This window comes from Protomyctophum parallelum (genome assembly GCF_964188405.1).
Source record: "Protomyctophum parallelum genome assembly, chromosome: 4".
Taxonomy (NCBI): Eukaryota; Metazoa; Chordata; class Actinopteri; order Myctophiformes; family Myctophidae; genus Protomyctophum; species Protomyctophum parallelum.
In genome coordinates this window covers 33,401,595-33,424,095 of record NC_139700.1, presented here as the reverse complement: position 1 = coordinate 33,424,095, position 22,501 = coordinate 33,401,595, and the positions used below count along the sequence as shown (strand labels likewise).

At 41.2% G+C, this 22,501-nt stretch overlaps 3 protein-coding genes across 4 annotated transcripts; 1 reads left to right on the top strand and 2 right to left on the bottom strand.

Moving 5' to 3' along the window:
- Positions 1-260: 260 nt before the first annotated feature.
- slc35b4 (solute carrier family 35 member B4) lies at positions 261-9,469 on the bottom strand. Its single transcript, XM_083763259.1, has 10 exons — positions 9,201-9,469; positions 8,872-8,985; positions 8,669-8,771; positions 8,196-8,245; positions 7,548-7,629; positions 7,341-7,401; positions 5,367-5,476; positions 5,083-5,158; positions 1,829-1,904; positions 261-1,256 (listed from the first exon to the last, which is right to left on the bottom strand). The coding sequence occupies exons 1-10, from the start codon at positions 9,275-9,277 to the stop codon at positions 1,007-1,009; spliced, it is 999 nt and encodes a 332-aa protein (XP_083619385.1). The 5' UTR covers positions 9,278-9,469; the 3' UTR covers positions 261-1,006.
- Positions 9,470-9,763: 294 nt separating this feature from the next.
- On the top strand, positions 9,764-12,211 carry golt1bb (golgi transport 1Bb). The gene is made up of 5 exons (XM_083763464.1): positions 9,764-9,918; positions 10,093-10,184; positions 10,471-10,649; positions 10,740-10,821; positions 11,589-12,211. Exons 1-5 carry the CDS (start codon positions 9,894-9,896, stop codon positions 11,625-11,627), a joined length of 417 nt encoding a protein of 138 aa, XP_083619590.1. The 5' UTR covers positions 9,764-9,893; the 3' UTR covers positions 11,628-12,211.
- A 1,296-nt stretch (positions 12,212-13,507) lies between these two features.
- ldhbb (lactate dehydrogenase Bb) lies at positions 13,508-22,491 on the bottom strand. Of its 2 annotated transcripts, XM_083763682.1 has the most exons (8): positions 22,368-22,491; positions 19,748-19,884; positions 18,653-18,770; positions 18,037-18,210; positions 17,313-17,486; positions 16,953-17,070; positions 16,329-16,452; positions 13,508-14,802 (listed from the first exon to the last, which is right to left on the bottom strand). In XM_083763682.1, exons 2-8 carry the CDS (start codon positions 19,874-19,876, stop codon positions 14,635-14,637), a joined length of 1,005 nt encoding a protein of 334 aa, XP_083619808.1. In that variant the 5' UTR covers positions 19,877-19,884; positions 22,368-22,491; the 3' UTR covers positions 13,508-14,634. The 2 variants fall into 2 exon arrangements, with proteins under 2 accessions (XP_083619808.1, XP_083619809.1); XM_083763683.1 differs by lacking the exon at positions 22,368-22,491 and having other exon boundaries at positions 19,748-19,893.
- Between the last annotated feature and the right edge of the window lie 10 nt (positions 22,492-22,501).

The window sequence follows — 22,501 nt, the reverse complement described above, 5'->3', positions numbered from 1 at the left end:
AGTAGAGATACTAGTTTATGTGGACCAGTGTGGATAAACAAAAAGAAAGCTAGGGCAGAATGGAGATACGCAATAGAAACCTTGCTACTTAATTGATTAATCTATTGAACACGTTTTAGTCAATGGGAGAAAGAGACTGGGCATGACCTGGCTGTAATCCTAGAGTTTATATGTGGTGCAGCTATATTATTATTTAGTTTATTGCCTTTTGAACACCTTATTCCTGCTGGTTCAGCATGCACATGCAATTTACACTACAGTAGGCCTACTAATTCATTTTATTCAGGGTTGATTGAAATTGTTTAGTCATTTACAGTATTTACTAGGCTCCTCCTGATACATATTGGTCCAAAATCCTGAGACAGTACAACGATAATTTATAAGCAACTAAACATAACTAATACAGTACACTAAACTAATACAAACAAATCAAGACTTAATCAAATTAAATAATTATCCCTCTGTATGTCAAGCCAGTCTGTAATAATATCAATGATAATATAACACTGACATTAAATGCTAATTGTTTACAATATGCATGGCCATGTCAATAACACCATATAGTATACTGTGTCAAGCCTATTCCCATTGAAACTTGTATTACATCGAACATGTCACAATCTCCTTTCACATTAGAAAGAAAAAAAAGATTTAAATAAATAACCAACCAAACATAAAACTGACAAATGAAAGACAACAGCTTTCTCACAGTGTGCAGTTGGAGGTTCTGATGAGGTAAGCTAATAACTGAAAATACTGAATATTAAAACAGTAGGTTTTTCTTACATCCATTACTATGGCACACACTTCATAATGCATGGGAGCAACACCGTAAACATCAGTCATACAAAACAACATCAATACCCCAAATAAAACAGTGCGTAATGTAATTATAGAGTAATCCAAAGTGTAAGATCCTTGGGGTTTTACTGTGCGCAACATCACAGTCCATGACGAACACATCGGTGCAGAGGCACTCTCCACGATGTAATGCACATTCTGCAGGTCACTGTCCCTTTTTCTCTTTTATGTCTGGTCCACGCAGGGCTGTTTGGACATTGGTCCAGACCTCTGTGTAGATCAACGTGCCCAGGAAGACCACGGCTGTGCCCACCCAGTGCCAGGTAGTGAAGGGGTTTTGGAAGTACAGGATGGAGATGATGAGGCTGAGGAACTTCCTTAGGGTCACCACCAGGGTCACCGTTAGTGAGGTACACTCTGTTGTCAGGACGAACACGGCACGAATGCACACATACCTGAGGACATGGGTTAAGGTCTGCTACAGTAAGACAACTGGATTTAAAAAAAAGTACATCTTGAGAAATACTTCCAGTTATCTTGAGGAGTTCGTTTCCATGTTGATTGGCCGCGCGCACGCACGCACACACACACACACACACACACACACACACACACACACACACACACACACACACACACACACACACACACTTTTATATTACATATAACACTCTAGGGCCAGGGTTTGTCAAAGTCATGGGGTGCTGTGAAATACTTTGATAATATTTGGAATTTACCAATATCGCGTGTTACTGCTAGCTGTCCCACACCAATATGCCTGATCTGCAGCCAAGGAAGTTTTTTTTGTTTTCAAACACTTAGGGGTGCCTTGTGCCGAGCCCAAAGACTACTGCTCTATACTAGGCATTTAGCTAACAATTTGACAAAGACAGCACCTAGATAGAAGTAAAACAAAAATGGAAATGGAAAAAAGAATGAAAAACAAACCATATACTATAGTAGAGTGAAGTGTTAATGATGAAACTACAGCCAGGGAAAAAAACAGTTTTTGTTCGTTTAAGGATACTGTGTAAGCATGTTCATCAGTAGGTACAGCCACAGTACCGGCATGGTCAGGCCTATCACAGGAACCTGCACAGGAGCTGTGAGAGAAAACATGCATGTATGAATACTGACTCAGCAAACCAAGCATCTCTGGCTAGAGACAGAGTAAAACTAGAAAAAGTGCCCTTCTGGGCACAGGTCTCCACCAGGAGGATAGGAGAGGAGAGTGTGTGATGTTTGGCAAAATGTTTAGGCGTAATATAATATATATGTTTTTTTTGTTTGTTTGTTTGTTTCTTGCAACAATTTTCTTCATTTTGTTGAGGAAATGCAGAGCCAGATCAGTCATAGCATCTCTGAGGATAGAATTCTGGATGAGCAGGACATGTGAAGCATTTTGTACAAAACGGGCTACTCCTGAAAACTTTGGATGGCAATCTTAGCTAATCAGTGTAGAATCTGAGAAATCCAACAGGCTTGTCTTGATCACATGACTACAGAGATCATGTGTACCGATTTGCGTGAGATTTGGATGAAATCTGTGCGACTAACAAATAATGTGTTTTGCAGAAATCGGCCTCATGGTGGCGCTATAACCGGCAGATGTGGAGGGATGCAGGGGAAATGTTTTTCCATGGCCTCTAGGGAGTGCGCATACATAAGATGCAGTTATAGGTAAAAACAGGAATTGGCCTTTTATAGCACCACCGTGAGGCCGATTTTGGAAAGAAATTAGTGGCATGTCGTCCTCGGCCTAGTGGAAATGTGTGTGTATAATTTCATGGAAATTGGACACTGTTTGTGATTTGTGGCATTTTGTTCGAAGCAGACCAATCATGTGAGCTTTGGAAGCCAATCTTAGCCAATCAGGATGGAAGATGGGAAATTGTTCATATCCGTGTTGATCGCATTTCCTCAACATCACATGACTATGGAGATAGTGTATACCGAATTGTGTGATGGATAAAATGTGTACGAGTTATCTACAGAAATGCGTTTTGCCTAAATCGGCCTCATGGTGGCGCTATAACAGGCCGTTGAGGAATATTTGGGGCAGAGGTTCGTTGTTGGCATCCAGGGAGTGTTTGCACAGTTTGGCATGGAAGGACGGACGGAAAGACGGACACACGGACGGAGTGCAAAACATACTCTCTCCCCATGCCTTCGGCCTGGTGGAGACAATAATAATTAATAACAATAATAATGATAAACTGTATTTATATCGTATAGCACTTTTAAAAAACAAGTTTACAAAGTGCATACAAACCACAACAAAACACAGCGTGAGAAAAACACAGTGCTATAGGCTGCCAACTAGAATAACAATGATATAATAAGCCAATCATTTAACAATAAAACCTAACAATAGTCAATAATTCAATATGAATAATAAAGATCGGGTATTAAAGATCAATTCTGACTATCTCAGGAAGAAGCTTTTTTGCACGATAACAATAATGGCTAATAATGTTTTTGTTCCACTCAATCAATCACCTCAATAGCCCGTTGCAACTTGCAATACGGTCACCTGGTTAGTCAAAAAAGGGTGGTTCCCCACTGTTCTATAAAGTACTATCCTACTATCTAAATTACTGTATATGAATTGAGGCTGAATGTTGCACCCACTCACACAACCACACAATCACATAAATACGGTACTGTCACCCAATCCAAACAACGTTTTAACCATTTATCTCACACACACGCACATGCATGCATACATGCACGCAATATGTTCACCCCCCATAGGACACGTGCACACGCAGACACACTCCAACCCTAACAAGCATAAACAGATACGTAGTCTAGACAAAGGCATTAGCTTTAATCATTACAGTAATGCATCTTTCTCTTCTCATATAGATCAAACCAACTAAATCCCAGTGAGGGGGAATGTGTGGCATATTGGAATAGATTTATTTGGATAGTACTTCAGTCTATCAACTCTGTTGCATTTAACCACATGGTGTACAATTTAACCAAATGTTTATACATATTTACCGAAACAGGGTTACTGACATAATGAATAGCACTATGAACTAGAAAAAGTGCCCTTCTGGGCACAGGTCTCCACCAGGATAGGAATGTAGGACATTGCAGCTTGCTTTCATCTGGTGGTTGGATAAAAGGGCAACAAAAGTAAATTATCCACAGATCCGTGCAGTTAGAGGTAAAAACACTTTTCGGCCAGTTATAGCGCCACCTTGAGGCTGAGTTGAAATTGTTCATGTGGCATTTCGTCCTCGGCCTAGTGGGAATGTGGGTGCACAATTTCACGGAAATCACGCGATGTGTTCATGATTTGCAGCATTTTGTTTGAAACTGAGCACTCCTGTGAACTTTGGAAGCCAATCTTAACCAATCAGGATGGAGTCTGAGAAATCTGAAAGACCCGTTTCGTTGAATGGCTCTAGAGAGACTGTGTACCAATTTGCGCAATGTTTGGACAAAATCTGTAGGTGTACTGTGCAAAAACTTGTTTTGCACAAAGCGGCCTCCTAGTGGCGCTATAACAGGCCGTTCTGGAAAGTTTGGGGCAGAGGTTCATCGTTGGCATCCAGGGAGTGTGTGTGCAAAATTTGGCATCGACCGGGTTAACGGTGGCCGAGATTAGCTGCTCACGGACACACACACACACACACACGGACGGACGGACGGACGGACACACGGACACACGGACGGACGGAGTGCAAAACATACTCTCCCCCCATGCCTTCGGCCTGGTGGAGACAAAAATAACCTTCATACTCTACCAGAAATACTGGTACTACCAGTAGTAGACCTCGCGCCTCGACATTTTGGAAAAAACTACCAATTTAACGAGGTGCCAACTGGATTTACTCACTGGGCTCTATGAATCAGGGATGAAGGTCATTACATGTACTCATGACTGCTTAAATCCCCATAGGAAGATTATGACACCTCAGATAATCTGTATATTGATGAGCCTTTTATAGTCATCCCAAACAAACAACCATGGTAAACTGTGCATCACTGCTTTGTATCATCCTCCCTAGCTCTCCCCTGTCTTTCCCGTTTGTGCACTGTACTGTATACAATACATGTACTGTATATTATAAACATCAACACTGGCAATAACACATTGTTAGGAGCAGCTTTCCAAGCATTGCCCTCATCAGTCTAGATTAACGATGGCAGTTACCACGGGTGTGTGTGTTTTAGATGTTAATACATCTAAAACAAGGGTGAAAAACTGCCACCCACTTCTGCATGCAGAGTTAGGAGCTGTCACCCACACACACACTTATATCTTACTGCTCTGGCTGAAGTACACGCCGTGGTTGTAAATGTCTGTGGCCAAAAGCAGGAACCCAGGCAGTGGCATGAAGTGCTGTGAAGAGAAGTGGAATAGGATAGCTCAACTCAGTATGAAAACTATGTGATACATAACCTTTCACATTACTTTGTTCACTAAGAAATCTCTACATACTTGGTTAAGCAACAAGTTATTTATTAGATTAAAAACACCTTATCACATAAGAATCGCCCTGATTGAGGCTGAATTAGCGTCAAACTGCATGTTTGAAAAGGTGACTCACATTGTAGAAGAGGGCCTCCCTGGGGTATTTGCCATATTGCTTGTATAATGTCTCCTGGAAGATTCCCATTCTTGCAGACATGAGCAGAGCAAAGGTCAGCATGGCTATACCTAGGGGAATATGGAATACATTGAGTAATATGAATTACAATTTAGGCATTTAGCTTAATCCAGAGCGATTTACATTAGGCAAGAACAAAAAAGCATGGGAATACATTACATATATAGAATGCATTTATCATGAAACATGCGTAAGCTAAGAACGTAACTAGAACATATCTATATAATGACACTATACATATAAACTATACATATATACTATACTATGCTATACATATGTACTATGAAGTGCTATGACTACATACAATGCAATTATTGTGCTGTCTACTACAACTAGTACAGAATACAGCCGCCAGGATTCTCACAAACACACCCCGCAGATCTCATATTACTCCCGTGCTTGCTGCACTCCATTGGTTGCCCGTCAAATCTAGGATCAATTTCAAAATTCTCTTAATAACATACAAGGCATTATACGGACTGGCTCCACTCTACATCTCTGAACTAATGCATGCTAAACCTAACACACGTTCTCTCAGGTCCTCCGATAAAGGCCTTCTGTCTATTCCTACAACTAGACTCAAAACTAAGGGTGACCGTGCATTTGAAGTGGTTGCCCCCACTTTGTGGAATGCCCTGCCCCTTCAGCTGAAGAATGCAGAGTCTGTTGACGGTTTTAAGAAATTGTTAAAAACGTATTTATTTCGTCAGCACTTTATTTTATGATATATTTTTACTTGATTTATTTGCATCTCAATGTTTTACCTTCTATTGTTTGTTTCATGCCCTTGTTTTAACATGATTGTTTTACCTTGTTGTACAGCACTTTGTAACATTGTTTCGAAAGGTGCTCTATAAATAAAATGTACTTACATGACATGCTATAAGTCTGTTTCAAATGCTATCTAAGTCTAAAGTGCTATCTAAGGGGGTAGGGCAAGTGCTATGGGCCATGATAGAGTCTGAAAAGGTGGGTTTTCAGACTACGGCGGAAGATTTGGAGTGATGCTGCAGTTCTGATTGCAACGGGAAGTGCATTCCACAGTTTTGGGGCCAGAAGGGAGAAGAGTTTGGGACATATGGAGCGTTGTCCCGGCATTTTTAGTGAGGGTACTTCCTAGCCTGGTTAATAAACCAGACCGAATCAGCCGTTGGCAAAAATAAATTGCCTGCCGGCGGATTACGGTCTGGAGAGGCTCAATTGTACGCCCATTTCCTACACCAGAGAAATGGGGTGGCCAATCGGGACACGGTATGCAATATGGGCGGGCTTTGGTACAGTGACTTTCAATGCTTGAGACCTTTGACTGACAGTAGCTCTGACCAATTGCGTCAAAGAGAAAATGTTTCAACCCGCTCCCCTGGAAATGAAATCCAAGCTGAGCCTCCCCAGACTAATATCCCGCGGTCCGTGCGATATTAGTCTGGTTTATTAACCAGGCTAGGTACTTCCAGCTTTCCTGCGTTGGCTGATCTGAGTGCGCGGGAGGGTTTGTAGGGTCCAATCATGCTTGCAAGATATGGGGGAGCCATACCTTTGGTTTCTTTGAATGCCAGCAACAGAGTTTTGTATTCTGTGCGGGCAGCGACCGGGAGCCAGTGCAGGGAGCGGAGCAGGGGGGAGACATGTGAGAATTGTGGCTGGTTGAAGACCAAGCGAGCTGCAGCATTTTGGATCAGTTGGAGAGGCTTAAGTGCACATGCCGGTAGGCCAGTAAGGAGGGAGTTACTATAGTCAAGTTTTGACAAGAATGTTGTCTGGATTAGGAGATGGTGAGGAACGGTCTAATTCGTCGTATGTTAATAGAGTGTGAACCTACAGGATCGTAAAGTGAGGTTAAAGTATGGTACATCCTAAGCAGTGTATCCAAGTGAAACATGGTCTGCTCATAGACTTATTGAGACCATAACTTACCTAACAGCCAGTGCATGAACACATAGACACCTTCCTCCTCTGAAGCTTCATTTGCCACATTCTATAGAAACAAAATGACAAATCACTAAAACATGGAATAGCACATATCACTTTTGTTGTATGTATGGTGTATCTGTTACAATGTATGTTGTGTTATTGCATAATTTGCATTACATGAAAATGGCACACAATCAGTGAGTGACTTACCACTTGTTTAGCAGACATAATGGTGCATATGAAGATTCCAACAGAAATGAGAACTATGGACAAGTATTTACTCGCTGAATAACTGCAAGATAAAAATAAATACCATTCTGAGCAATGATGAGCTTAGGAAATAGGATCTACTGGCAGTCTGGCACTATGATAGTGTTACTACTACAGGAAAACAAATGCAGTAAGTAAGTATGAAGCTACAATCCTGAAGTTTTGTCTTTATAACTAAAAGGTTATTTTCACCTATATGGTGCCGATTTTGCACTTTAGTCACCCTTTCCTTCCTTTCATGATCATTGAAATTCAGGACATTGTTCTCTTCAAGAATTCGGTAACAAGTTTAACGCAGCCTTGCATCTTAATAGCATTAAGCACCTGTTTGAGACAGACAGGGGGTAGACATTTGGAGTTTTTGGTGTTAGGTATGATACCTGCTGATTTGACAATGTAAAAAAAAGGTATTTGAAGCAGTAGTAGATGGCACACTGGATTGGACATTAGATGCAACACTAACATTATTGTACTTTGGACATAGTAGCAATTACCTCACTACATCGGGAGTGACATGCAACTTCAGGATTATAGCTTTAAGGCAAGTTATGACCAGCTTGACAAGTTAAGTTATAGGTAGATGGGTACCTTTTCTTCAGAATGATTATACCCAGGACCATGTTAGCTATTAATGACCCCTATGAAGACAGGAACACAAGACATTAGTCGAAGAGAGATTAGGCCCACGTATTGGTGGTAGATATTTGAGATGAAAATCAAATATACAGTTGAAAAATGCATGAGGCACATCCCAGACCAGTATCAGTAAATACATTGTTCTTACTCATTAAACAGTGTCATCAAATTGATGTGTTTTTGTCATACTCTTCTACTTATCAGGACAGGAAACGGTATGCTGTGCCTAAGCAGAGTTTGTACCACATCTGACACATCATCATGTTTTATATATTATCCTATCTCACCTACTCTACTACCTATCTCAGTCATCACTCACATGTCATCGTGTTCTCCAAGTTGGCACAATAAACGTCTATTTCTGTCTAGTAGAGGAGCTGTCAGAATGACAACAGATGATTTGAAATCATAAGAACAGTACTTACAGATCTGAAGATCATGTGCAGTGGCATAGATATGTTGAAATTGAGCGCATAGTTATTGACCACGCTGACTGTGAAGAACATGGTCACCATAATCACATAGTTCCTGGAAAATAAGAGATTCAAGAAGCATTTAGTGTCCATGTTCAATCTTCTCCATGATGACAGGATTCTCAAACAGAATCAGTGAGATGTCACAGTCATACCTTATAGGGATAGCTGGTTTCTTCCTCCCAAAGTTTGTCTCAAAGATGAACCCCTCCAATGCGATGAATGCAAATTGAGCGAATGTCACAATGTTCCCACATCCTGGATGTTCTCTGCAGGAGCATGTCATGTAAATTAATACGGTGTGTGTGTGTGTGTGTGTGTGTGTGTGTGTGTGTGTGTGTGTGTGTATATATATACACAAATGTATACAAATGTAGAAGCCAGTGTAGTTGTTAATGTTATAACAAAATGTATTATATGAAGATACATTGAAAAGTGGTGAAGTGGTCCTTTAAGTGGTCATATAGTAAAAATCATCACTGACCTTACAAGAAACTCCAGAAACACCACGTTGCTACAACATCCAACAAAGACCAGAATAATTGCAAAAACAGGAGACATGATTTGAAATTCAAAATGAATATGTTTTACGCCTTGAAGTGGATCCCTGATCAATTACATTCTGGCGAACAGAACCCCGGACGTTTTCACAAAATCTCCTCTAGTCTCAACAAACTCTGCTTTTTGTGTGTACGTATCTTGTACATAGAGTTATGGTGAGTATGGATCTTGTTATGCGGCGACGAGAGGCAGACAGTCTTCCTCGTTGGAGGAACATGGGAGTTGTAGTCCATACATCATCCCAAATCCGGTTTGTTTTGACATCTGAAATAGCTTGTTATTTTCAACACATCACGAAACCATTAATTGAGCTGCATTTGGATGAGAAAACTTGCAAGAACAACAACAACAACAACAACAACAATAATACATACCCAGTAGGCATACATACCTGAGATAAACACTATATCTGCGCAAAATCTGCGCAGTTGCGATTCACGAAGATGTTCAAATGCGTGAATGCGACGTACGTGCGTGGTTCCGGAAGACGTGGCGCCAGCCCAGTTTCTGGCTGCGATCATCATCGGCAGATAGTAGTTTTGTGTGCTAGTTCAACAAATATTTATTTTTTATTTTAAAGAGTCTTCTAGTGGTTTGCCAATTGCCCGCAGTCAAAATGATTTCTCTTACGGATTCACAAAGTAAGACGCATTTTATGGAAGTTCTGATTTGCTATTAGGCGTGCTAACTTTAGCATGAATGAATGAATTAGGACAGTGTTCTGGTGGTGGTGGGTCACTGTAGGGTTAATGCACTTGTAGTAGCTAAGCTTTGTGTTGTGACTTGTTTGTTCTAAAACTTATTTCAATCTACAGAAATCGGTATGGGATTGACGGGTTTCGGGGTGTTTTTCCTCTTCTTTGGGATGATGCTGTTTTTTGACACAGCTCTCCTGGCCATTGGAAATGTAAGTCTGTTCGTGATCTGATTATTACGACTGCGTAAATATGATTATCTGATTGTTTGTGTGCATCTTGTCTTCGTTTCACTTTCTTTGAACAGATCACTTTACTGTATGCCATCTCCTATTTGTGTTGTATCCAGTGCCAATTTGGAAACGCATATCATGATGTGTCATAGCCCCAATACGTTCCCTCAGTCCCTACGCAGCTACAGAATGATCGTAGGGACTGAGGGAACGTATTGGGGCTAGATGCTTCACATCTTATTCTGTGTATACCGTATGTATGTAGATCCTCTTTGTCGCAGGCCTGTCGTTTGTCATTGGACTGGAGCGGACCTTTAGATTCTTCTTCCAGAGACACAAAGCCAAAGCCACAGGCTTCTTCCTGGGAGGAGTGATTGTGGTTCTCATCGGCTGGCCCATCATTGGAGTGGTCTTGGAAATCTATGGGTTCTTCCTCTTATTTAGGTCAGCTCAGTTGCAAATGACTGTAATGAGTGCTGTTTCAGTATTGGCCAAACATTTGAGATTTTGACCTCACCTGTTTTCCCTCAACAGGGGATTCTTCCCAGTGGCTATCGGTTTCATCAGGCGGGTGCCTGTACTGGGGTCCTTGCTCAACTTACCAGGGATCAGCAGTGTAAGTATAACGATTGTTATGATTTAGAATCCACTGTACTTGCGATCCTAAAAGCTCTCCTCTATTAAAGGTGGTGGTGACTTGATTAGGTTGCATAACTGTAGTCCCAAGGTTTCCCAAAGGTTAGAGGGCATACACGTTTCCTGTTCATTTTCCCATATCCCTGTTTTATTGGTTTGACAGCGAATTTGAACCTGAAACACATGCCGTTATGAATTTCACAGCCTATGTATCTCTCTTGAGACACTGATTCATATACCAAGTCCATCAAGGTGTGTGTGTGTGTGGTGAATTCTATTATAACTCCCCCAATTCTGTGCATTCCCCATTGCACATCCACATTGTTGTTAATAGTTGGTGTGACTAAAATCTTTTTAATTATTTTAATATTATTGTTTATTTTATAAATTTTCATTACAGGTCCAGTATTCTTATTATCTCAGTTGGATATTGTTATGCTTTTGCACAGTTTTGTAGACCTTGTTACTCCAACATGTTGCTACTTATACCTGTACACCCCTCTTGATTCTTGAAGATAATAGTCAAACAAAATGAGGATAAATGCATATCATTGTATTGCATTAAAACTGCATCCATCACGGTTGTCTCATCAGTGAATGTGACAAGCTAATGCTAAAATATAATATCCTTTATTTGTGTAGCACTTTTTAAGTAGTCAAAGTGGTTGACAGAAGCACTATACTTACTGTGTATATTGTGGAAATTGCAGTTTGTGTTTAATTGTCATACTTCTTATTACCTTTCAGTTGGTAGACAAAGTTGGCGAGAGCAACAACATGGTATAACAATGAGCTGTAGCTGCAGGAGGCACAAATCGCCTACAAGTTACAACTGACTTTGGCCCTTACCAGCCAAAGCCAATAGTAAAGGTCAAGACTGTGAATCCAGGCCCTTTTCTTACATCATGGGTGGAAAGTATTCCTTTGGACATTTGACTGACATCATGAAGTTTCCTTTGTTAAAAGGAAATTGTTTCATCATTATCACTGCGATTTTTTTCATTTTAGGCCCAAAGTCGGCTTCCATTTTTTTCCATCATCCCCTACTCGTTATATCCACTGATTAAAAACAGACATGTTGGGACCAACCACTGGATACTTGGACGACTCGATGAGAGCAACCGGGAGCCTGATAAAACGTTTTTTCCTCAACTGGAAATGGAGTGTTACTGAAATTTTGTACAGCTGTTACATGAACCAGTTTCTGCTCCACGTGATCAAGATCAAAATGAGCTGCTGTGGAGATACACAGCAGACCTCTCTGATTGGTCTCACAACTCTACTTTATTTAAACATGAACTTTGTCAGAGAGACATTTTAATGGATGTAACTTTTGTAAATACATACTTGAAATAAAGTTTGATTTTTAATTTCTGCCTCAGTTGAGCATTTCATACTTTTCTTAACCACATGAACCCTGATGTGCTTATTTTTTGGTCATTGACCTTGGTGTTCCTATTTTGGGCATGTAATTTTAAACAAAATAGTGCAATTATTAGGGACACGGCCACATAGCGTTTGTTTGGTAGTATAGAGGGCACAAAGGCAAGGAAGGCCATCAAGTAATGATTTCTGCCTCACAGAAACAATATGCAATGTGGCCCTCTGGAATAAGTTTGGAAATAGTGGCCCTTTCCATGAAGTTTTCCACCCCTACTGGTTTAGAATGATGGGGCTCCTTTATTTAGTAGTGAAAACCTGTCTTTTTTTTTTTTTTAACTGCTTTAATTCCTGGGTATGTACAGATTATAATAAACCTAGTCTCTCGAGACAGACTGTTGACTCACACATCGCTAATGAGTTCCGAGATTGCACTAAACCAGACAACCAATCAGAAAAATCTGATACATGGGCAGGGCTTAGCATATCCGTATTCTTCAAAGATGTCATCAATCATGTGAATGCGATCAGTGATAGTAGGTACAAGATACTATCCATGCACAAATCATTTCAATTTGGAATGGCTGCCTCCAGCCTTATGAGTCAAACTAGCAAGGACTATACCAAGTTCATAATGTATAAGTTGACTTCAACCAGTGAAGATACAGACAAGTTGTGATCAAAAACCTTAACTGGGAACTTTCAACTTATAATACCGGTAGACTATCCAAAGTAAGACACCAGAGCCCTTGGTTTTGCACGTTTATTGCTACTTACTCACTTATTGCAGAAGTTACTGATGTTTCGACAAAGGTCTTCCTCGGAATAAAACTGTAGCACCAAAACCCTTTTATTCGAAACATGGCTGGACGTCACATTAATTTAATAGCAATGAACAATTAAACAGCATGTAACCTATTCAAGTGCCAACACTGGTTTATTAACAAATTTATTCATCAAATACATTCATTTCACATTTTGAAACCTGTGCAGGAGGATGCTAAACGCACACCAGTCTTAGTAGTGGTGCCAGCTCACAGCAGAAACAATCTAAAGGGTCTTAAAAAGACAAAAGAGTGGCCGCACACACTGATAGCCAAAGTGCCGATTATTTATTAGGATGCAGAGTAGGAACCAAGTTTCGGCAGGTACAACTGGCTTCTCCAGGGTATTACCCTGAAGAAGCCATAACCTGGGCATACCCTGAAGAAACCAGTTGTACCTGCCGAAACGTTGGTTCCTACATCCTACTCTGCATCCTAATAAATAATCGGCACTTTGGCTATCAGTGTGTGCGGCCACTCTTGTTTTTTTAAGACTTAACTCTTTAGACATTTTGAAACCTACCTAAGATTTATTGGATTAACAACCCACATACATAGGAATCTAGAGTGGTGGATAGACAGACAAGGTGCAAGCTGTATGCTATTTTGTGCCTTCTGCAAAGTAGGGTTAGGTATACAGTATAGGCCAGTCAATAGAAGCTAAAAAGGGAAGTGACCCAAAATAAATTGCAATATTTGTATATAGTTGTTCAAGATTCTTTATGATCCTTAGGGTCATCCAAATAACATTAAAAATTGATTATTACGTATATACATTGTAATCATGGTACATTCAGGGGTTGAATGTTGGGGTACCATTGAAAACCTATATAAGGCAAAAATGTCAGGCTAAAAACGGCCATAGCCACCTCATCACATTTGTGAAGACCGCTATGGCCGTTTTTCGTGCAAAACTAATGCTTGCAATTGATTCAGAATCATGAATAACCCCTAGTTTGACATGTCATATGCTACTTAAAGGGATTGTGACATTAAAAAAAAGGTTTTGGAATTGTTCTTTATTTTTTTAGGTTTTCTAATCTCAATTGCACCCAAAAAACATGAACTTTTAACATTCAGTAGATTTTCTGTGATCTGGGGTTTTCTGGCTCAAACAGGTGCTCTGATTTTCCTGCTGTTTGTGATGTAAGATCCTGCAAATCCCATATATGTCAATGGGATTTGCCAGCAGATGTCACTGTTTTGCCTTTTTTCATTGTAGCTCAAAAGGCTTCCAAACCCCAAAGAAAACTTCAGACCACAGAAAATCCACTGAATGTTCAAAGTTCAGGTTTTTTGGGTGTAATTGAGGTCATAAAACCTAAAAGAAAAAAGAAAAATAAATTAAAATGAATGTCATAAAACCTTTAAAGCATAATTTAATTTGGAATTATACAGGTTTTCAATGGTACCCTAACGTTCACCCTTGAATTTACCATGATCCAAAATTGATATAATAATCACATTTAATGTTATTTGGATGACCCTGAGGTTCATAAAAAAAACCTTGAATGATTACTATTGCAATTTCTTTTGGGTCAAATCCTAGATTGACTGGCCTAGTAGGTATGTTTCCCCCTACTGTTCAGTTAAACATCCGTCAGTTCCTTTTGGATGCCCCACAATGTGGCGGCGCTCTCCTGCAGTTGGGACACCTCGTCCTCTGTCAGAGTCACGTTGACAACGCTGGACACACCATTGCTGTTCAGCACGCAGGGCAGACTCAGATACACTTCATCTTCAATCCCATGCATTCCCTGTTGGTGAAAATAAACAGCTCGAGATCCACTAGCCTCGGAAACCCAGACGTTTTTGACCCACTGACTATGGCTACCCATAAGCAAAATAGGGCTGGGCAAAATACATTTTAGATCGCTTGGGATTTTTTAAATATCATGATATAGCATAACTGTGGTCTTTTCCAGGTTTTAAAGGCTGCCTTTTAGTAAAGTGATGACATTTTCTGACTCACCTTACCTGTTCTAGCCGTTCTATTATTTGCCTTTACCCAGTAATGGAGGCATTACTGATGATTACCAAACATTGAATCATGTGGATCGCGGGATCCACATGGGAACACAGAATGGCTCCAATGTAGATCTCACACTTCATGTGTCCAGGCTATTCCCAATAAAAAATCTCAGATCTTTGAGGGTGCTAGCCCCTCCAACATCTGGCGGCCAAGTCTATGGACATTTTTGTTTGTTTAGAGAACTAAGAAAGGAGAGAGGACATCACATTATCAGCCCCTCCCCTAACACAGCTGTGGGTGTGGATTAAGTTCAGGTGGATTACCACCCACCAGGCAAACCAGCCATACTTAATGAACTGGTGGGGGTGCCCACATAAAAACTACATTTTAACAAATACTGTACACTTTTTTGAAAAACTTCTTCCTCCTTATATAACAATAAGACCTGCTGATCATGTTTTAGGGTGGACAAAAATCATGGCACTCCATCTTTAAATGTCGACGTCAGGCTTAAATGGACAATGTTCGGGATATTCTTTCTGCTACACATTTGGCCATAGTTTGGTCCTCCCTGTGCAAAAGGCTTGTTTCTCATGTGTCCAGCCTATGACGACTGACGAGTCATCTATTACACCAGTCAGCTATGACGTATCTATGACATATGAATCCAAATGTGGGTAAGGCTTCAGACTTACAATATTCAATTATAATGTGGCCTACTGGCAGTGTGCGCAAGACATTTGGTGGTTTGCGACTGATCAGCAGTCACAAATAGTTTGCGTAAGTTACTCCAGAGACACACAGGGCTGTATTTTGCGTGTCTTAAGTACCAGGTCTTATTCCCTAACTTGAGTAAACTAAAGACCTGGAGGCGTGATCAATGCTCTTTTGGCTATTCTGAGTGGCCAAAGAGCATTGATCACAACCTCCAGGTCTTTAGTTTACTCAAGTTAGGGAATAAGACCTGGTACTTAAGATACGCAAAATACAGCCCACAGTCTCACAGACCCTCTTTTAAATGGCTCTGCCTCCTATAGAGCCACGCCGTAAAAATCGCATTGTGTGAATATTTTGTGAAAGCACCAATAGCTAACCTCACAATCACAATTATATTATCTATATCGATAGCCTTAGCTATGACAGTGTCGCTCACAGAAAATGTCTTGGTGAGCGACTTTAAGTACTGCTTTTCAAAAGGTTACGCACCCCATTTCTATTTGTATCTTTGCTAAATGGGGAATGAAAATAAGTTGATTTGCTCGGGTGTGTGTGTGTGTGTGTGTGTGTGTGTGTGTTTGGGGGAGTGCTCACCTGGACCATGCATGAGACAGGATGGATCCGGTTCATGTTCCTCATCAGGCTCTCTGTCAGGTCAGCCACACTCAGTCCAATGGCCCAGTTGGTATAGCCTTTCAGTTTGATGACCTCATAGGCACTGAAGTAAACCACCATCTCAATCATTTTAACTTCATGGACTCCAAGTTTGGTATGCATTGATTGTGCCAAGGACCCATAACTGTACAAATTGAGCCAATCTTGGTTCCATTTGTACAGGGTCAGAGTTACGCCTACAGACCAGGCTCTAAGGGTCCATTTGGATCCTAACTATCACTTGGGGACCCACTGGAACTACCTCAAGGACCCTTGGGTCTCCGAACCGCACTTTGAGAATCACTGATTCATACCAAAGTCTGAGTAATGTGCATAGTGTGGTATATTTCCCACTCAACCATCAACCATCGCCGCTACAAGACAAGGGTCACTTGATGCACAAAATATACATTAATAGCTTTATGATTAATTAAACACATTGTCTTCATACATAGGAATGGTTTGATAATATGTTATATGAACAATTATAATGGCTGAACTTTATTTGACACTTTTACACAATCCTAGGTGTATAAAATTAGGCTTTAGTGAATATTTCCCAACCTGTCCACCACCATTTTGTGTGTCTCCTTCCAGTTCTCAGTGTCGAGGTCAGTGCCGATGTCAGGGTTCAATGTCTGCAGGCTGACTCCGGCTACATTGGCTCCGCTCCACACAGGCACTGAAACACACAGGAACCTCTAACTCATCAACACTTCACATCATTGTGCATTATCCCAGTGGTTCTCAACATGTTCAGGCCGCAACCCCCCGATATAATCCTATTTGAACTGAGGACCACCCTGACAAGCACTTGGAACGTAGGAGTTGAGGCATTCAATGTGGTTAATTCTCCAGTCCACAGATAGAAAATATCAAGTTTCATCTTTTGTTACGATAATGTTAAGTCTAGTGTGGTCTTACCGCTGGTGTCTCCGTGCTCTCCCAGGATCCAGCCATTGAAGCTACTGGAGTGGATGCCCAGTTTGTCAGCCATCAGGAAGCGGAAGCGGGCTGAGTCCAGATTGGTGCCGCTGCCAATGATGCGGTGCTTTGGCAGACCACTCAGCTTCCAGGCGACATAGGTGAGAATATCAACTGCGGGGTAGGAAAGAATGTGAGCTGTATTATAGTCTATCTGCATCCCATAGGACAGGGTTCCCCAATAGGCGGCCCGCGGGCCATTTGCGGCCCACAGAGCGCCCCCTTGTGGCCCATGAAAGAATTTCTTTTTTTGAAGGGTCCCAGATATAAATGGCATTGAATGGGGGTCAGTAGCCTATGCATGTCAAACTGGGCATCCTTTTCAAATGGGGTCTTGCCCTGAAAATGAATTTTCAGGGCAAGACCTCGACCTCGCGCGTGCAGACTCGGCCCCCAGCCTGGTACGCTAGTCAAAATATGGCCCTTGAGGAAAATTAATTGGGGAACCTTTCAAGACCCTGATTGGGGAATGTTTTTAAGGAGGAGTGTAGATGTTTCCAATAGGCCGTTTCATTTTAAGATATTTTAATTACAAAGTTTTGTCATAATTTCTGTCAATGTAACTTTTACTTTTTGCTACCTTTCTTGGCCAGGTCTGCCTTGAAAAAGGGCTCAAATGGCTTTTCCCCGGTTAAATAAAGGTTACATGATACATCAACGGTACCTGGGTTGGACACGACAATGATGATGCAGTTAGGGCTGTGTGTGACTATTTGGGGGATGATGTGTTTAAAGATGTTAACGTTCCTCTGGACCAGGTTGAGTCGGCTCTCTCCCTCCTGCTGACGGGCTCCAGCTGTCACCACCACGATGCGGGAGTTAGCTGTAACAGAGTAGTCTGAAGAGAGGAGAGAAAGTGGAGTTGAACTGGTGCTGCAAGGTTATCTAGGAGGTGACAGATGTATGGAGACGAAGGAGTGAAGGAATACACGAGGGGGGTATACAGTTGTTCACTGTCATAGGTTGAATGTCAGACTTTTGTTCAAGTCTATTGTGCAGGAATTTAGCTGAACCATGCAGCTATTTTACTGACAGGATTCAAGCACCAATACAAGTTTCAGTTTTCAGTAGAAGATCAAGCAAAATGGCCACAAGATGAAGTATAATCAGTTTGGGGCCATCTTGATCTTTGTTGAGTGTGTTAACAGTTATAAACTTATATATACCATAACCTGAAGCAGGCAACCTGCTTGCCGAAACGTTGGTTCATTAAAAGGTTTATAGCATCGTGACTACGAGCTGTGCGGCCTCTTTTCTTATGTTAACAGTTATAAACTTGCCTTTGTCTGCAACGATCGTGGGGGTCTTCAAGAAGAGGCTTCCATGCTGCAGGTCCATCATCTCTCCTTTCAGTTTGTCTTCCATCACATCTACCAGGGCCAGCTCATCCGCCAGTTCCTGCATACACACCACAGGACATCTTAAATGTAAATATACTGGGCTCAATCACATCACATTATAATCTCCCTATGGACACAATTATAGAGGTAAAAAGGACAGACCACTTCACAGCTCACTGATGTCCTTTTACCAGAATACCTACACAATGAAGTTCAAATCATTATTGTTTCTGCAGTGTGGCAATGAGGCTTTGGGATAAATGAACAAAGCTGCACCTACCTAACCTCTATAGAGGGTATGCGCTTGCATAAAGTGAGTGGCAAAGTGAGTTTAATGTTGTCTAACATTGTTTAATGCAATTAGATAGGACTTTCGTGTTTGGATGTATGGGCTGTCAAGGCCACTCAGTAGGCGTTCCCGCATTACATCTGGGTATGATGATGTCACGCCCATACCCTATATATTCATGGTTATTACTGCACATTTCACAGAGCAGTACTATTACAACTTTCTACTGATACTACCACATTAATCTAAATTAAGTTGTGTTGAACTACAGAACGAGGTGAGTGTGTACCTGCCATTCTAACCACACCAACAAGGAGAGTGGCATTGGAGAATGATGTTGATATGTTGCTGATGATGACGATGTTGAAACAAGCACTTTATATCCTAGAACTTTTTCCGAATGTAGCCTTTTTTATCTTTGACTATACTTGCACGAGATGCGCCCAGACCTGTTTATGCTATGGTGTCTCATGTCTGTTGTTGTCCTGTATTGTTTGTATGTTTTAAACCACTACTCTTGCTGTAAACCTAATTGCACTTCTGGGACACTAATAAAGACCTTGAACCTTGAACCTTGGCAGCATAATACCCATACAGACCCTCAGACAAGGTAATCTGTTGTCAGCCTGGAAATGACACAGTAATATCCGGCATATAAAAACTGACTACAATTTGAGTTAGACACACCAGATTTTACCTGGTGCCCTTCCTGTGACACTAGGGAGGCTAATAGGGGGGACTCTTACCCTGAGCAGGATGCTGACAGCACAGGCCATGCCCACCTGGCCAACCCCCACCACTGTCACCTTGTTCCTGGGGGGTTCAACTTCACCACTGAACAGTGGGGTGAGCAGCTGCTGCAGAATTGAGGCCATTTTCAGTGCTAGAGTGAGAGGACAGTGAGTGAGCAAAGGGTGGCAGCCACAGAGGGAGAGATAAAAGACAAAATGTTGGTGCCAGACAAGTCCTCAGACAAGTGTTGGATGTCACACAATCACAGCCGGGACATGCTGTGCTACTCTCTACTTTATAAAAGTTCATAAATACTGCATTCAGGACATAGGCCTGTAGCCTTCTCCTGTAGCTCTCTGGAGGACAGACGCATTTCTAGGGATTAGAGATTAAAGTTGACATGATTCATTTAACACTAATGGAGCTGTGAGTGACTCCTTTCTGACATAGGAATCCATTATTTATCCAAGAAAACAGGCTCGTCTCAGACTTTACCCTCCTGCAGAGTTCACCCCAAAAAGAGAGAGCTATGCCTCACAACAAACAACAAACATGGTATACTTGCATTGTTGAGTGAAGCTCCGAGCTGCAAGGTATATATACCAAAATATAATCAGCATGGTAAGCTAAAAGGAGACCTAAGGTGCGTTGGCAGAGGTCAGTAAACCCAGCATCCGCAAAGCCTCACAGGCTCACTGTTAGCAGTGCAATACAGTCCGTCAGCTGCTGTGCACAGAGCGCATGTGACTCAGCCCAGACTGGTGTGTTGCGTGATGCACACAGGGTTATGCTCATCTTCTCCATTACCCTTCCTGCCCAAATGGAGGGTCACCCTAATTGGACAGCAACCTTGACTGCCTGCAGACTGTTAGGAGTTAACAGTAATCCCTTAACCCAGTCGCCATCTGCTAGTCTAATCAACGTGTCTCTCTCTAATATCTTGTGACACTATATGTACAGTATGTAGGTGAAGGGATTTATTAAACAAGATAATTGTCTCAAAGGAGTAGAATGGCCGACTTGGCTGTTAGACTCACTTTGTCTGAGTCTAACTTAAATAGAGCTCGGTGTGACTACACACCTGCATTAATCAATGCACATTGCACATAGGATAAATCAGTCATCCACACGCATTCAGACAAGGACAGCCTCTGTGATGACTCGGTTTTGTTTTACACATTTCCTTGTGGGTATTATATTATACACAAGGCATGGCAGCCGGTAGCCGCATCAGGAAATAAAATAGATCTTTTGGCCCGAAAACCTTTGGCTGTTGTCTGTCCTGCAATCAAACCTGTTAGTTTCACAGCGCCAAACTTTACAGTAAACAGTACATAAACAATATCACGTAATACACAGAACCATTCAATATCATGCGTTACTCAATACGGGACAGCGCAGTAGACAATAAATGGTGGCTAGTGTTTGGTGCACAAGGGTACATTAGAACTACGCCTATTGTAACGTAGTGGGTACTTAGTTACAACTTGTGCACTAATGATGATGCACTATTAATCAGTAGCATAATCGGAATTGGCCATATCGGTATGTTCTCAAAATACAGATTTTATCGTTTTTTACCAGCAAATAAAAAAGAATATTAATTTGTGTACTAATCTCATTCAGTAGGCAGTTGTGAAAACAGACACTTTGAAGAGAGTATAGGCTATTTATTGATTGATTGAATACTTTATTAACAGGCTTTGGGCCAAGCCCCTAGGGCCTAGGCTTGTTTCAATTGTGGTCCTCTGTATAATATCGGAATCAGTCAGAATCGGTATTGGCAGATATGACAAATAATCGGAGATCGGTCATAATTTCATAATCGTGCACCCCTACTAAATATCACTGTGCATCACACATGGTTAAAACACGATACCCCATGCATGTATTAACGCAAACACTTTACTACGAATAGCAGCCACAATTTAAACTAAAGGCTGCTTATGCCTCATTGAACCAATCAAGGAAGACTTATTCTGCCTTCTACATCTTAGGCTACCTAGTAGTAACTCAGTCTTGTGTAAGAACATACAGTATGGTCAAACCTAATGCAGTAGCTAGATACTCAAAAATTAACTAGCAGTTACCAAGCCCTAAGTATAAACTTTACACTTCAACTAAAGTAAGAACAGCTGGTGCAACCCTAGCCACTTGTTTAGTGCTCTAATAGAGCTGGGGATAAATTATAATTTGTATCAGTTTCTTATTAGTACCAGCTGGTGGCAGAGTTGGTACTCACACCATACAGGAAGTATGGCAGATAAGAGGCTATCTTCTGATTATCCCTGCATGGATAATGCGACTAAAGATGGCAAGGATATACAGTAGACACTGTTGTTGCTATTGAATCATTTCTTGTATATATGGAACCGTGATAAATTAAAGAAAGAAAAACATCCCAACATGTCTAAGGCGTTTAAGATTAACAATGCTTTTAACTAAAAAATGATTTTGAAATAATGGCTATACAAGGTTTCTGCCCAACAGCGACGATAACATATCTATAGATCACATCACACTGAAGTTCTCTTGCGAGGGTCTAAGAATTTCCAATACAAATATAACACCATTGTCACATTTCTGTTCTAAATATTGTCCTTTCCCTTTCACCAACGGTATAGTGAATCTTACCCTTGGTGTGCTGTATCAGGTCCTCTCTTAGCCGGCTATGCTTGTCTGGCTGCTACTGACGACTGGATTTAATTGACTAAGCCATTTCATCCCCTACAAGGACTCAAATCTGTCACTCATGACACCTCAGGTAG